Below are 15632 nucleotides of genomic sequence, written 5' to 3'. Positions count from 1 at the left end.
TAGATAGAAAGAAATAGATAGATAGAAAGAAAGATAGAAAGAATGATAGAGAGAAAGAGAGGAGGGGAGAATGTGCCATTGATGGTTGAGTGATCAATCCAGGTGCCTGGTGTTCAATAGAGTGCTAGTTGTATTGTGTGTAATGCCTTTTGCCTAGCAATGAAAAGGAAAGTGGTATGGCATTAACAATTGTTAATGAACCTTACAGATGTTTTGCATGACTCTTTTATATTAGCCTATGTATGTAGATAGATAGCCGTTGCTGCTGTATTAGGAGAGTAGTGAGAAGACACACCCTATGAATCTGTCTTGGTGTGCAGAGGTGTGCATTACCAGTTCTAGCCCAGAGATGGCTGGACTATTTTTTCTGGTGATAATTTTTTTGAAAGCCAGAAGATGGCACTTTTCGTTGAAAGGTCTTCTTGACACTTTAATTTCCAAGTTTGTCCCCTACACGACCATCGGTGAGTGATTATTGTGATATTGTTACTACTAAGAAATGTAACTTTGTAAAGCGGTGTATTCTGTAAAAGTTTAATTGTGCATTGAAAATGGTGGAAGCCCGATAAAATAATAATAAGATAAATCAAAATTCTATCAAACAAAGGAGATTTTCTACAGAAAGATTATTTTCATCTAGTTTGAGTGCTGTAAAAGAAATGACTTTTAATTGTCGTTTACTTCGAAGAGAACACATAGTATATATTTGTTTGTGCCTTTAATTGTTTTGTACTTTAGATGGCACATTACTCAGAGCTTGGGATTTTGAAAACGCCGCTGTGTCCTTCTTCCAAATGTCCATGAAGATTGGTCAAGCAACATTCGAACATTCGAACCAAAGTACATGGCGTCGTAGAGTGGACACTGTCACTAGTTGAACTTTCATCACATCATGGTGAGCTGTATCGATTCAAATTAAACTGATGAACAATGACTCTATTTGCGAGATTCACTACTTCACACTTTTGAAATTGATAACGAAGCCAGTGATAAGTTTTGTCAACAAGTTATATGTCCCAAATGCTATTATATTGGCAAGATGTATTACATGGCCAGTGAAACCATTACAACTTGTGTTTAGTCGGATTGTACAGTGTAGTTTGGGAGTTTATTGACTCTCTGCATGGAACCTGTGGGTATTTCTGATCCACATCCATAGTTGAATTAAGAGGATTGTGAGTTTAGAGAGGATGGTCAGTGAGATATGTGGACAGTACAGGTCCACTACTCATATTTTCTGACGGATCAATAATTCTAAGAGAATTGTCACTTAGAAATTGGAGTGTAGTCATGGTAGTGAGGACTTACAAATAGTAACTCAAGTGTTCAATTATCATTTAGAACTTGGAGTGTAGTCATGGTAGTGAGGACTTACAAATAGTAACTCAAGTGTTCAATTATCATTTAGAACTTGGAGTGTAGTCATGGTAGTGAGGAATTACAATTGGTACTCATGTGTTCAATTTTATCTCGGGATTGTTAATACCTTGAATCCCACACTTATACTGATAGTTGTAGAAGTATTTGGAATTAACTATGATTAAATTTGACTTGTGGAGCTCGTAAATGGCATGTGTCTCATATCCTTATTTTGTATTTTGCGTACCATGTGACAGCACTACTCCTTTAATATCTTATCTTGTAGGTCTATATAAGTAAAGTAGCAAAAAGGCACAGTAGGTTGTTTCCAATGATAATAACAATAATATTATGATTATTTTTATCATTTGTTTGGCATCACCTGTACCTAGGAGGCGAAATCTTGTTCAAAGAAATAGTAAATCATCATCTACTAAACTAAACAACGAATGCCAACTTGTTGATGATTACGATCAGCAATACAATAATCATACAAAAGACATATTTGTGTGCAACTCCTTGTCGTTGTTACGTATTAACCGTTTGTATTAAGCGTTGGTTTGAATATACATCAAGTACGTACGGCGTACGCATTTGCATATAATGATATTAGCAGAGGTGTGTATTCATATAGTACTCTTGTGGTGCTCGTCTAGTAAAGATTCGCTAAATGACATATATAAACACATTGCACTTATAAACAAAATCTACAAATTAAAGTAGCTTCAATTCTCATAGTTAATATGGATAAAATCACAATGAAATCAGGAAACAAACTGAATATCGCGCTTTGATGATAGTAACATTTGTGTGTATCTATAAATAAGATCCTTAAACTCTAATGGTGCTTGCTTAGTAAAGATTAATTTGAATATATACAAGATAATAATAATATGCAACATTTATATAGCGCTTAATACAAATGTTTCTAAGCACTCCATACTATTAACTTGGCTCAGGCATGGCCGCCCTGATCGGGCGCATCGAGCATTCATGGAATTCCTTCCTACCCGGTACCAATTTACTACACCTGGGTTGAGAGTGGCAAATGTAGATAAACGCATTGCCAAAGGACGTTAGTGCTGCGGTGGGATTTGAACCCCGAACCTTGTGGTTCACAGTCCGGAAACTTATTCACTGAGCCACAACACCTCTACAGATAGAAAGATAGAGGTATAAACAATATCTACAAATTAAAGTAAACTACAAATATAGTTGCAATTCTTCTAGCTCACATGGCTAAATCAAAATAAAATCGGGAAACAGATTGAATATCGCGACTTAATGATGATTTGTGTGTAACTATATAGATCCGAGGACTCTAATTGTGCTCGCCAAGTAAAGATTCATTTGCATATATATACAAAATAAAGGTATAAATTAAAGTACACTACGCTTAAGTTGCAATGATTATATGGCTTACTTGGCTAAATCATGATGAAATATGGAAACAAAATGAATATCACACTTTGATGATAATAACAATGATGTGTATCTGTATATACACTGTTGGTCATAAAGGTGGAATATTTTTTTTCACCAAATTTTCACAGCGTAATTATTACAACATGATTTGAATATGGCATTTATGGTGCATGATAACCACTTTACTTTATTATTCTGCCTTTTACACACGTTTGACAGTGATATTTTACAAGTTTATGTCCTAAGCAATGGATGTCATGAGCATAGAACAACAATGACGACAATATACAGTAAATTAAAGGATCATGAATATTTATTTTCAATCTCTCTCAGTTTTCCAGATGACTTCTTTTTTGTGATTTCATGGACAAATTTGCATCAAACTTGAGTCATTGTTCTTACTCAGTCGCTAGTATCGGGTATGTCCACCCCTGGCACGAACCAGCGCATGCAGACGTCGTGGCATGCTGTCCACAAGCTTGTTGATGACGTCAACAGGCATAGCGTCCCATTCTTCCCTCAGAGCATCTGCCAACTCCTGCAGATTTTGAGGAATGACCTCTCTGTCATTGATGGCTCGGCCTAGGGCATCCCATGCATGCTCTATGGGGTTCATATCCGGTGAACAAGCTGGCCATGGCAACTGTACGACACCCTATGCCTCCAGGAATTCCCTTACTGCAGCGGCCCTGTGCGGTCGAACGTTGTCATCCTGCAGTCGGAAATTGTGCCCATACGCTCGTCTTGCATATGGAAGACAGTGGAACTCCAAGATATCCCTGTAGGCGGCGGCGTTGACGTTTCCGTCCGGAACCACCAGTGGCGTTTTCCCTCCATAATGGATGCCGGCCAATATCATCACTGAGCCGCCTCCGCCTTGAGTCTTCTCTTGGATACATTCATCGCGAAGGTTTTTCCCGGCTAATCGACGAACTCGTTGTCTCCCATCCTTTCGGTCAAGGATGAACCGGCTCTCGTCCGTGAAGACCACATGTTGCCAAAGTCCTGGATGAAGCCTTCTGTGCTCCCTAGCCCAAAGAAGCCGAGCTACTCTGTGGCGTACAGACAGGCGTGGACATATGGTCAACCGTCGTGCTCGGTAACCATGTTGGAGCATTCTGCGATTAACGGTTGACCGGGAAACGTTGATCCCATGATACCTCCTCCACAATCGACGAAGACGGCTCGTGGCCAATTTCCGGTTTCTGCGGCTGAAATTCAACAGTTGGCGATCATCTCTTCTTGTGGTCAATCTGGGACGTCCTGGAGATTTCCGTGGCCGCACATTCCCCTCCTCACGTTGACGTTTCAGGATCTTAGAGACTGTACTCTGTGATATCCCTAGGACTTCTGCGATATCAATCTGCTTGTAGCCCTCCTGTCGCAGTGCTACCACTCTCTCGCGTGTTGCTGTTGCCGTTGGACCAGGCATAGTCCAGGGAACGTCTCTACCGATTTTTATTTCAAACGGTACAAGGAACTCGAAAAAATGCAACCTTTTTATACACAGTGCCAAATCAGGAAAAGGGATAGAATATTACATGCATAGGCTTTTATAGTCTACAACAAAAGAATTTATTACGTAATCCAAATTTCTCATGTTATAATGTCACCTGTGTAATGGGGAAACATTATGTAATCACTCAATTACCATTTTGTCTACGCGTAGCCTTTCAAATACCAACAAAACTGTCGACTTTTATTCAAAAATATTTCATTCCACTTTTATGACCAACAGTGTAAGAGACTCTATAATAGTGCTCGCCTAATAAAGTTTCATGTATATATATACACGATAGACATACAAACAAAATCTACAAATTAAATTAAACTACAGTTTAGTTCCAATTCTTATTGCTAACATGGCTAAATCATAGTGAAATATGGAAACAAACCTAATATCGCGCTTTAATGTCACAAAATTGCTGGCTAGTAAGATTCGTAGACTCTAATGTTGCTTTCCTAGTAAAGATCCATTTGTGTATATATACGATATTAAAAGAATATATAAATTAAAGTAAACTACACTTAAGTTGCAATTCTTATAGCTAACATGGCGAAACCATAATAATATCATGAAACATACTTAGTATCGCACTTTAATGATAATATAACTGGTGTGTATCTATATATTATCCAAAGACTCTAATGGTGCTCGCCTAGTAAAGGTTAAGTTGATTTTATACTACAGATATAAAAAAATCTGCAAATTAAAGTAAACTACACTTAAGTTCATATTCTTAGCTACATCATGATGCCATCTGGAAACAAACCTAATATTACGCTTAAATAATAATAGCAGCGGTGTAATTATATTTAAAAAAAAATTCTTCCATAGACTATCATGGTGCTCGCCTTAATTGCAAAGATTCTCTTGTATAACACTGCAGATATAAACAAATCTGCAAATTAACCTTCACAAAACTTTACAAACGTTTGCTTGTACATACAATTTTGCAATTTTGCATTATTATAATTATTATTCTTGGCTAAATCATGGTGAGATCAAGAAACACACTCATCGAGGATGATTGTAGAAAAGTCATGAATAATGAAGGAATCACGTCTCCATACAAAATGTGTATATTATAAAACAAAGTGAGTTATATGAATTCAACAAAGAAACTGCTGACTACAATAAGACTGTACATACGGACTCGAACAAAGCAACTGCGAAAGATCAGGGTCACGTAACACAACGGCTAGCGATTAATCGTAAGCTTAATTGTCACGATTACGTATTGTAGTCAATGGAATCAAACGTAAAAACTGTTTTTACGATCATTGCTAAGCTTTGAGTTACGGCCCGCTGGAAATAGCTCTAGGCTCAGTGTAAAATAAAATGAATAAAGTAATCATATCGGCCTTCATAATATGTATATTATAACCATGATAAGTATAATACAATGTAAAGTAATATGACAAAGACTGCAATATGAATTCACTATAGACAACATGTAAACTGTTGACTAAAAAAGTTGTACATAAATGACACATGGACTCGAATCTACACAATAAGAGGGAAATGGGGGTTCAAAATACATAATGCAAATACATGTAGGTCTAATCTGTGTAAATGTTAGAATTTACATCATGGTATATAACTGTATCGCAGTAGGCTTACTGGAAAGAGAGAATGCTAAAATATTACTAGATAACTTCGGGGCTATTTACAATAAATCATATTACATATAATGTTAAAATGCAAAAGGGACGGGTTTTCGATAACCCTATTTAGTTTCTGAAAAGTTGGTGATAATGTATTCTCAAAATTTAAATGATACAAAATTAATATTAGGTATTAGTGTGTCAATACAGGAAGAAGATATGAAAAAAACACACACAAGAAGAACGATTAAGGATCGACTTACGGAATAAAGAGAAATATCGGCTATGATGTTGCTAGTTAAAAAAATGGTACTCAATGTAGGTTGTACGACAATATCAATATAACGTGAAAATAGAAGAAGTATGATGATATATATGGTATATGACTAAAATATAATAATAAATAAGCATACAACGAATCGAAACTGCTGGATGATTTGATCAATAAGAAGCCCCTTTTTATATAATCTAATTGAAATATATCCATGTTCTGTATACTTTGGAATATACTATTATTAATCAGTACTTGTCACTAAACATTTCTACTTTACTACTACTTTAAAACAATATATCATTTTCATTTATAACATACTTTTTGTTATATATATATATATTTATATATATATATATATAAAACAAAAATTATGTTATAAATGAAATGATGTGTTATTTTAAAGTAGTGGTAAAGTAGAAATGTTTAGTGACAAGTATTGAATAATACTATAGTTATTAGTTAACGTTTCAAATTGAAGACACGAAGAACTCCGTAGGTATCTTTTTCAACAGGCATGTCTGCTGTTTAATCGCACAGTTGTCAGTACTTCCGCTCTCTACATCAATCTCTTAGGGGAAATCTGCTACTTCTTTGACTCCCATAACTGTCGGGTATGTGAAAAGTGCGCCCTTGACGTCGTGATCACTATAATATTGATGTTGGGAATATTGAGGAAGCAACGATTAAAAAATTAGTGTCTTTTAATTATTCTTTTTTTGGGAGTGGGGCTGGGGGTAATGTCAATCCTATAAAAAAACACGTGACTGGGAAAGTAATCTTGTGCAATATCAAAGTAATGGTTGCATGTTTCAAGCCTTTACAACGTTACTGATTTACGTAAGTTATTATGGGTATTCTAAATAAGCTATGCTACTCATAAGGGAAAGGGGCACACGTGTTAAAACAAACTGAGATTTAATCGACATATTTTGAATGTAAATTGCCGACTGAGTGTTAAGAATTTATAAATCAAAATGGCCCACTTACGTTCAGGTAAGAAGATTTCTGTTGACTGTCCTAGTCCAGCATTTTTCAAGGCCACATGAAGCTCGTCAATCTGTTGACTTGGTCGAACCCGGCGCCTCCACTTTCGAAGCATCTCCATGGATAACTCAGGTTGGTTGAGGTATTTCTTTGTAGCTGATGGAGAGAATCCAAGCTGGTAGGCAAGGGACTTCAATTCTTTTGGTGATTGTATTTCTTCTGCCAGGATCTTTAGAATGCTGTCAGGTACATACTGCAATTGACCATGTCTACAAGTAGATGGAATAGTATGTAAATTACATTAACCACATTTTGGTAACATTCAATGCATTTATAAAGTTACCTAAGACACATTGCCTGCTGTTGATAGATATATTGTAGTATTAACCGTATCAGACATCTGAGCAGGGAAACTATAATTCAGTATTGCCTGCTTATGACTGTGATCAAATGTTTCCAATTGTTTATCCACGGACCCAATTTATTGCCCTCTCAATGAGAAAATGCGTGGAAATGTAGCAGGCAATAAGGCAGAGCTAACAACTGTGTACTCTACGCGTCAGCATACATGTACATGTACGTGTCCCAATGTTAATCAAATTGAGACAACGCTGGATCCAGTGCATCACAAGGCCACAATGTCTAATTTTGATAATGATAAAAAATATTGACAGGCTTTTCTTTCGGGGGAAATAATTGGCCTAAAAAGAACCATATTGCCCTAGCGAATGCGTACATGTAACTATACAACGCGTACAATGAAAGCTATGTAACGCGCAACCAACGAACGTAGAGGGCAGCAACACACAAGCGTGTTGCTATGAGGAAGGTACACTCGATACGCGCATACAAATGAAGTGCGCGAACAATTTGGTAGTCATGCCAACGTAACCATGATCCGATACAATACAGTCACGGAGTGACAGCAAAATAGAAGTAAACAAATGAATAATGACAATAATAGATTGAAACAATAAAAACAAAAAATATATAAAGCATTTACTAATAATGTAGCACATTTCGAAAATAATATGTCACTAAATTATTGTCACAAATTTTTGTACATTTTCAGTAAACCGGGATTAAATTCTGTCATGAATAAACCAGTCTGCTAATTTCACCCGGATTTAGACAAGCTCATTTTGTGACCACCGAAATCCTCTCAGAGCACTTTTTTAGTAGATTGTAGAGTTGATTTATTTTCATTTCCTCTTTATCATTATTTTTGCTTGAAATTTTTTTCCATCAAATATCATGTTTAAAAATATTAAACATTGCTTCCTATATTTTTCATAAAATATTACATAGTAGTGACAACGGTTTGATGACTTTGCATATCAATATGATAACAAGTATACGTGACGTTGATATGTCTTTATTTAAATTTCGCTGCACCGTAATGCGCCTACACAATCCAGTACGCTGTATACCGGCGCCATGGCTGGCACGACCGCGCCGGCGCCCCGGGCCGGTCGGTGCTGAGGTAGGGTACGGTTGGCTGCATGCATATGCTAACACAATTTTTGTAAAATTATGGAATGAAAATAGTAGATGTGACATAGAGCTTCGCCCATTGATAGTTCTCAAGTCAAGACCCGTCGGAATATACATAGGTCGATACTGAACCAGATAATTTCTGTCTAATATTAGGTCTAACGTTAGAGTTAGACTAGGACTTGGCTTTGCTAGTTCAGTAGTGGCCGTATTCGATCCTGCCTGATGGACTGCAAAATGTTGGTTGGATTTGTGGATTTATCATAATTATTTCAGATTTTCAGACTACAATCTACATTGTAAGTTAAAATTGAAATTCTAACCTTGAATATTTATCGTTGCTCATCCGCCATAGTGCCACATCAATGACAGACCAAGTCTATATCTTTCAAGTCCATATCTAGCTAAAGTCGAGTCGCGTCGAGATTATCCTGCCAGTGCAGTGCGGCCAGCACATCATTCGCGCAGCGCAGTACGCGCACCGAGGTACAGGTGACCGGGGAAGTTTCGGCGCGGCCAGACCAGAACATCACGGTCTTTGCTCTGGCGTTAGCTTGTATAGATTGGTAGGGGCAGCGAAATTAAGCAGAAGAGCGGTAACACAAATGTCATCAGTCTATGTATTTTTAGTGCTCCGTAAACTACAAGAATCATGATTACATTTTGTCTTACAATTTTTACAAAATACAAATATGTATAAATAATATTATTTAACATATTTCCTTGGAGGTTTCATTATCAATAAAAAATAATAAAATTGAACAAACGAAAAAAAATCAACTCTACAATCTTCCAAAAAAGTGCTCTGGGAGAAGGTGGTCACAAAATCTGAGCGAAGTGGACCTTCCTAATAGCAACACGCTTGTGTGTTGCTGCCCTCTACGTTCGTTGCGCGCAACATAGATCACAATGGCACTCAACGTCGCCATTCTGATCTACACGTAATTTGCAAGTCAACGACCAAATTCAACCATGATAATATGTAGTTCTGATGCCTATATGGTTAGTGATGTAAATTGTTCAATCAAATTTCTCCCTCTTTTTTGTTGGGGGGGGTAGTTATTAATCATATTGCATGTCTTTATTTTATCGAATGCCCAAAATGTTCACTATTTAAAAGGTGTTGATTTTTTTACCTACTTGGTAAGAAACGAGCAATTAGAGGACCGACGGGTTAAGTTCCTCTCCGAGAAACCTGGTAATGAGTATGAATACCTTTCCAAAGGGCACTCTAGCGCACGAAGAGGAAATCGAACCCGGGTCACTGGAATCCAAAACCCCGTTCCCCGACTGAGCTATCGCGCCTCAAAATGGACCAATATTCCACTCATCGGCGATTCGTGGAAAATTCGCCCAAACTCTTGGAATATTTCTGGTTTTCCATTTTGAGCCATCCGATATAATATAATTGTTTGATATCAGTAAAGAACCATCGTTTACCGAATTCATTCGAAATGATATACCGAAGTAAATCATTCAACGGTAACGTTATGAACTTACGAATCCTTTTGATCTCGTGTATAATCTGGTACATCTGTATCAAACAACGAATAAGAAAGCAACATAAAGCTTGGAAAATTGAGAATTGAAAAGTATTTCAGACATAATCTTTTAACAGAAAGTAACTACACTACTTTAAAATATGTTGAAAATCGTGTTTCATTTCGGAATCCCCACACCGCACACCGTCGCATAGCAAAAGAGATGAATAAAAAGAGGTGGGAAGGGGAAACATTTGACCTAATATATACAAGCATTATAAGGGAATAACTGCCAGATATAATTCGCTCCCTTTTCGAAATAACATAATTATAGCTCATTTCCCGTAACAATTTATTCTTCGATCGTATTTGAATATGTGGACAACATAGAATACAAGAACGATAATGATTGTTTTTTTCTACAGAGGAGAAGAAGAAGGGGTGTCAAAAATATGTGGCCCATCAACATAGCGCGTTTACAAGTACATTGTATATCTTAAGAGGTGTTACTTAGAAGTAGAGTTGGATTTACTACTAAATTTGATCATACATTTTTTTTTTTTATTTATCTGCATGAAGGAATCACGTAAAAATGCTGATTTTGTTTCATTCATGTGTTTACCTTCTATTGACGTCTCGAACTTGCTTTCTGCATATATTATTGACCCTTCCTGAATGGTCATCTCGACTTTCTTCTTTCCTTTCTCCTTGGGAGTGAACTGAAGCTCGAAGTCTACATGGTTGACCTTTCCACATAGTATACCTTTAATCGGTATCTTTAAAGGTGAGTTGTAAGATTTTATAATTGAGTTAATTAGACATTATGAAAAAAGGGAGATCCAGAAGGAAGAGGAGAACATAATTGTTTCAAGATGCCAAAACCAAGATAATGTTAATTATTCCAATAATAATCTTTGTCACGATGAATATCATGATGTTTGGATGATTGATGATGATGATGATGGCGATGATGATAGCAATGATGATGTCAATGATGATGATGGTGGCGATAATGATGATGATGATTATTGCGATAATAATGGATGATGATGATGATGATAATTATCATGATCATGATTCATTGTCAGCGATGATGAAAATCGTTTCGATAGAATATTGATAATAATTTTAATGATGATGGTGAATTGGTGATGAAGATGATAATGGTGATGATGACTATTGTGATGACAGTGGTGATGTAAATGATAATAATGGTGATAATGATGGTGGTCCGGATATAATGATAATTCATGAATAAAAGAATAAAAATTCCCATCAAATTGGTCAGCCCGACCTCCAATTATTAAATTCCTTCCGTGACCATGCGATGGTGTGGGCATTTGACAGTTGGAGCAGTGGTCAAAAGATACATGAAAATAAAATTATATGCTCTATTTCAAACTTTGCACCCGACAGGTTTCAATTGTGCATGTTTACATTACATAGTCAATTCCATTTTCATTAACTACTTCTGTAAGTGTCATTTGTGAAAGAATAAAACGCTCAATAACCATTCAACCAATTTAGACCATATCGATACTTAACGTTAACGTACAAAAAGTGCGTTAAGGGATAACCTAGCCAACGTGTTAGCTGGGGAACTCATTTGTCTACCTTCGGGTAAATATATATAAGGATTGTCTTTCATTATTCAATTTCTATTAATTCTACGAGTACAATGTTATACAATATAATAATGTAATATACATCTACTATTGTTAGACATCTTCCAACGCACATTAGCATGACAATCAAATTTGACAAAAATTATCACCATTCTTTTGAGCCTTGCAGTTCCGATGCGGCAAACGATTCTTAGGTCTCTTGTTGTCGAATCTATGTAGAACTTTAATTCTTCCATGACTTGACAGTAGGCGACAGGCGAACACTTCTCTGATCTCACTATATCCTGAAATCAAATCGTGTGTAAGGTGTTTCCTGCAGGTCTATTTACAGTTTCTGGAGTCACACCCCCCTCCCCCTCAAAAAAGGGGATGGCACTTTTTTCAATCAATCATTACATCATAGGAATATGAATGCCATGGAACGGATATATTTGGAGGATATAAAATTAAAGTCTGCTTTATTGGATAAATCTTGCGATTTTATAAATCCTTAAAATGATAAAGGTTTAAGGAACAGGCCTAATAGGTGCAATAAAATGTGGATACGAAACGAAGAGATTATATGTCCATAGATGAAAATAAATAAAAGCAAAACGACATAAAGAAAGAAATGACAACAATAGAGATAAAGAGCAAGAAGAAAAAAAAAACTATCATAAAAATCACAGAACGAATAGAAGAACCAAGTATAAAGAAGAAGAAACCAGAATTCGAACAAAATACAGCACAGATGCAACCTATCATTATCCTTTAAAAAGGGATAGAAAAACAACCAATCAATCAAGTTTGTTAGAGCACGCGCTTTGCCCCGGTCTTTGAGGCTCAAAAATAAAGACCAACTTAGCCTTCGTGAATATCTTTTAATATTTCCGCAACAGATTCACTAGTGAAATAATATACCTGTACATAGTGCATATTAGGATGCAGTATGTAAATGCGAAGAGTTGGATTCTGTGTAGGATCCATGATTACTGGCTGAAAAATTAAACATCTCATCTCGAGTCCCCGGAGACTGTTTGACGACAGGGCAAACACTTGTAGATGCCGAGTGAGAAAAGTGATCTCATTTCTTGAGATTTTGGATGTGGGGTTTGTCAGGCGTCTACAACCGAAGAAAGCTTTGAATTTGAAAGAAAAAGACATAACATTACTCAATAAGATCTCAAAATTTAAAATTTACAATAGTTCTTAATTTCGCTTAGAAAGCGGCCAAGATAACTACTGAAGGCTCCATCAATTTATTCCAAAATTCCAAAGTGTGCTTTCCTTCCCAGCAACCACTTTCCATTACTTTAGAAATATTTACTTATTTAGTACTCAAACTTGCATTTTCTCTATGCCAAAGTGTCAGAAAAATTCACATTACAAGATATATGATTTATTTGTTATGATAGTTGTTTATGATATTGGAAGCTGCCAGTAGAGGTCCTAAGTAGGAGTGGTTGTAAGCATTTTAGAATCAGCGGCGCTTTTCACATTTGCGAATAAGCATAGTTACCTGGTCCTGTTTTGGTGTAGAGGATAGCGGGGGAGTCATCTCTACGAACATTGGGGTTGGTACAAAGCTGTACTACCACCGTGGCTGGCTTTATCAGTTCTTGTGTGAGAGAAGTCTCGATGACAGGGGAAATGAGGACTTCACCCTGCTGTAAAGGTATTCTAGGACTGTCCTGCGTTCGAACTTGAAGTGTTGCCACGGATCTCATTCCTTTCGGTATGGCTCCTTCAGGGATAGTTACAGTGATGCCTAGCTTATCCAGGAGCAGTTTCACTCCCCTATGATCCACGATTCCATAAGAGATGAAAGGAGGGAAGTTAGATCCCATGGCTATCAAGAAAACGTGATAATATTGCATTAAGAAGATGGCAGTACATGTAACACTGTGTAATATTAATTGTAAATGTACTCGATCTCGATTTACTCGACCTATTAAAGTCGAAATCGGTTTAATTTTTGCAATTTGTCTAATGGCCATTCGTCCAATATCCAACTCGTCTATTATAATTTTGTCTACCATCAGTTCGTCCATCATCCACTTGGTCTAACTGCAAATTTGCCCACTCACAATTTCGTCTAATAACCAGTTGGACCAATAGCCATTTAGTTCATACACCATTTGATCTAATTGGACTCAGTGTTTATTGTGCAAAATGAATATAAATCAAATGCATATTAGACCAACTGGCCAAAGACGAAATGTTAATTAGACGAAGTGATGATTGGACCAAATGGTTCTCAGATGAAATGTTGATAGATGGAATGGCATTAGACTACATGAAAGAAGACTGACCATGTGGTGAGTGGACGAGTTGGCAAATTTGCAAATTACCGTTAAAATCATCATAACTAATAAAAACTTCAGATTCTCCATGATTTCGTGACATTGGGCAAGGAATTGAGCCTATAAGCTAGAAAATGGCAGACTTGTTAAAATTGGGATGTCAAGATGATGTTCGTTCTGTATACCTAAAAATGTAGGTCAAAACAATAACCAAGTTAAAAAAAATATGCGCTAAGATACGAATGACTAAAATTGAAAAAAATGCGATATTAGATTAGACTTGAAATTTACCTTGGATAAGATCAGCTTTGCTTACGGAAACGTCTCTGTTCTGCACCGCAAAGTGCTTTAACAGGTCTCCAAATATTTCAGAAGCTTTAAGAAACGCCGTCGAAACCAGAAGTGTTCCTACAGGTTTCTCTGAAGATTGCCATTTCGAAGAGCTTTTATTCGTCGCCCTAATCTGTTGTTCCTTGACAATATCACTTTATACCTATTTATTGATATTATGTTACAAATAATTTTCACAAAAATACCTTCTGCCATCTTGAGCACGGCATCGTTGAAACGAAAAGCCTGAGCAACTTCCAAGAGTCTCTCTCTAGTTCCGCCCTGGTCAAGCCATTCTATTAACATCTTCAGAGCAATACGGCGGATCTCGTGGGCATGAAACGTCACCACACCACTGATGATCTCCACGAGAATAGACGCTTTTACGTCTATTCGCTGACACAACTGCAGTAGCTCTCCAGTGGATTGTGGGATTGTGGAGATTTCCTTGCGACCTGTAATAAAGGTGCGTTTTTTTTTGTTTAGAAAAATAGCCATAATGTGACTTTGATGAGTATGTGTATTAAAAACGCTCGTGAATTCATTTACCATTTAATTGCTGGAATTATTAAATGATTGGTCGATTAATCGAAAAAAGAGAAAATATATGGTGTTTACATGGAAGCGTGTTAAGTTATATAAAAATAAAGGTCCTGATAGATCATGTCCAACAAAGTGTTAAATTATATCAGATAGGATGTGAAAGTCTATGTAGTAAGCCTTGCAACTACATTTGAAAACGCCTGTTGAAATACACCCCATGGAGTAGAAAAGGTATGTACATTTCATTGGGTCAAGAAGATCCACTGTGTCTGTAAATTCCTTAGAGACGCCCTCGTAATGTATTAGGAGTGGATTATTAGTATTATCACTTTGATATTTGTCGTCATTACATTAAGTTACTTATCGTGCTGCGTATTCGCTTTGAAGGTACGCTTTTGTTTTGGTCGTAGAGGGAGCTATTCAAAAAAATACTTCGGTCTGTCAACAGAAGACAAGATCGGCAGGAAAGCCGAACAAAAGACCTGTGGTATCAATGGGCCTTTGATGGCGGCCGTTCCCTTGATGACAAGGCAGAAAAGTTGAGGCTAAAACCCAGAGGCGAAGAAAAACGACAGAATGCTGCATGGACTTTTGACATGGCGCAAAGATTGTTAGCGCTTTTTAATAACACATAGTAAAACTGGTTCCAGTAGAATAGCTGTCAATCTTTCAAGGATTTCAGGAATAAATCGTTGAGGTCCTTAAAGGACAAGTCCACCCCAACAAA

The 15632-nt window shown here is 36.8% G+C and overlaps 1 protein-coding gene across 1 annotated transcript; it reads right to left on the bottom strand.

Moving 5' to 3' along the window:
• Nucleotides 1–4380: 4380 nt before the first annotated feature.
• LOC121417782 (netrin receptor UNC5C-like) lies at nt 4381–14782 on the bottom strand. Its single transcript, XM_041611518.1, has 8 exons — nt 14569–14782; nt 13249–13578; nt 12651–12868; nt 11900–12034; nt 10748–10901; nt 10145–10178; nt 7154–7419; nt 4381–4397 (listed from the first exon to the last, which is right to left on the bottom strand). The coding sequence occupies exons 1-8, from the start codon at nt 14666–14668 to the stop codon at nt 4381–4383; spliced, it is 1254 nt and encodes a 417-aa protein (XP_041467452.1). The 5' UTR covers nt 14669–14782.
• Nucleotides 14783–15632: the final 850 nt, after the last annotated feature.

Source organism: Lytechinus variegatus, chromosome 6 (assembly GCF_018143015.1).
Source record: "Lytechinus variegatus isolate NC3 chromosome 6, Lvar_3.0, whole genome shotgun sequence".
NCBI lineage: Eukaryota > Metazoa > Echinodermata > Echinoidea > Temnopleuroida > Toxopneustidae > Lytechinus > Lytechinus variegatus.
The sequence above is the reverse complement of the archived record's forward strand: the minus strand, read 5'-3'. Positions and strand labels throughout refer to the sequence as shown.

Coding starts and splice junctions, on each gene's coding strand:
- LOC121417782 (XM_041611518.1), bottom strand. CDS start 14,668: ATGTTAATAGAATGGCTTGACCAGGGCGGAACTAGAGAGAGACTCTTG. Junction 13,579..14,568: donor CGTGCTCAAGATGGCAGAAG/GTATTTTTGTGA, acceptor TTTTCTTGATAG/CCATGGGATCTAACTTCCCT. Junction 10,179..10,747: donor GTTCGAGACGTCAATAGAAG/GTAAACACATGA, acceptor TGTTTGATACAG/ATGTACCAGATTATACACGA.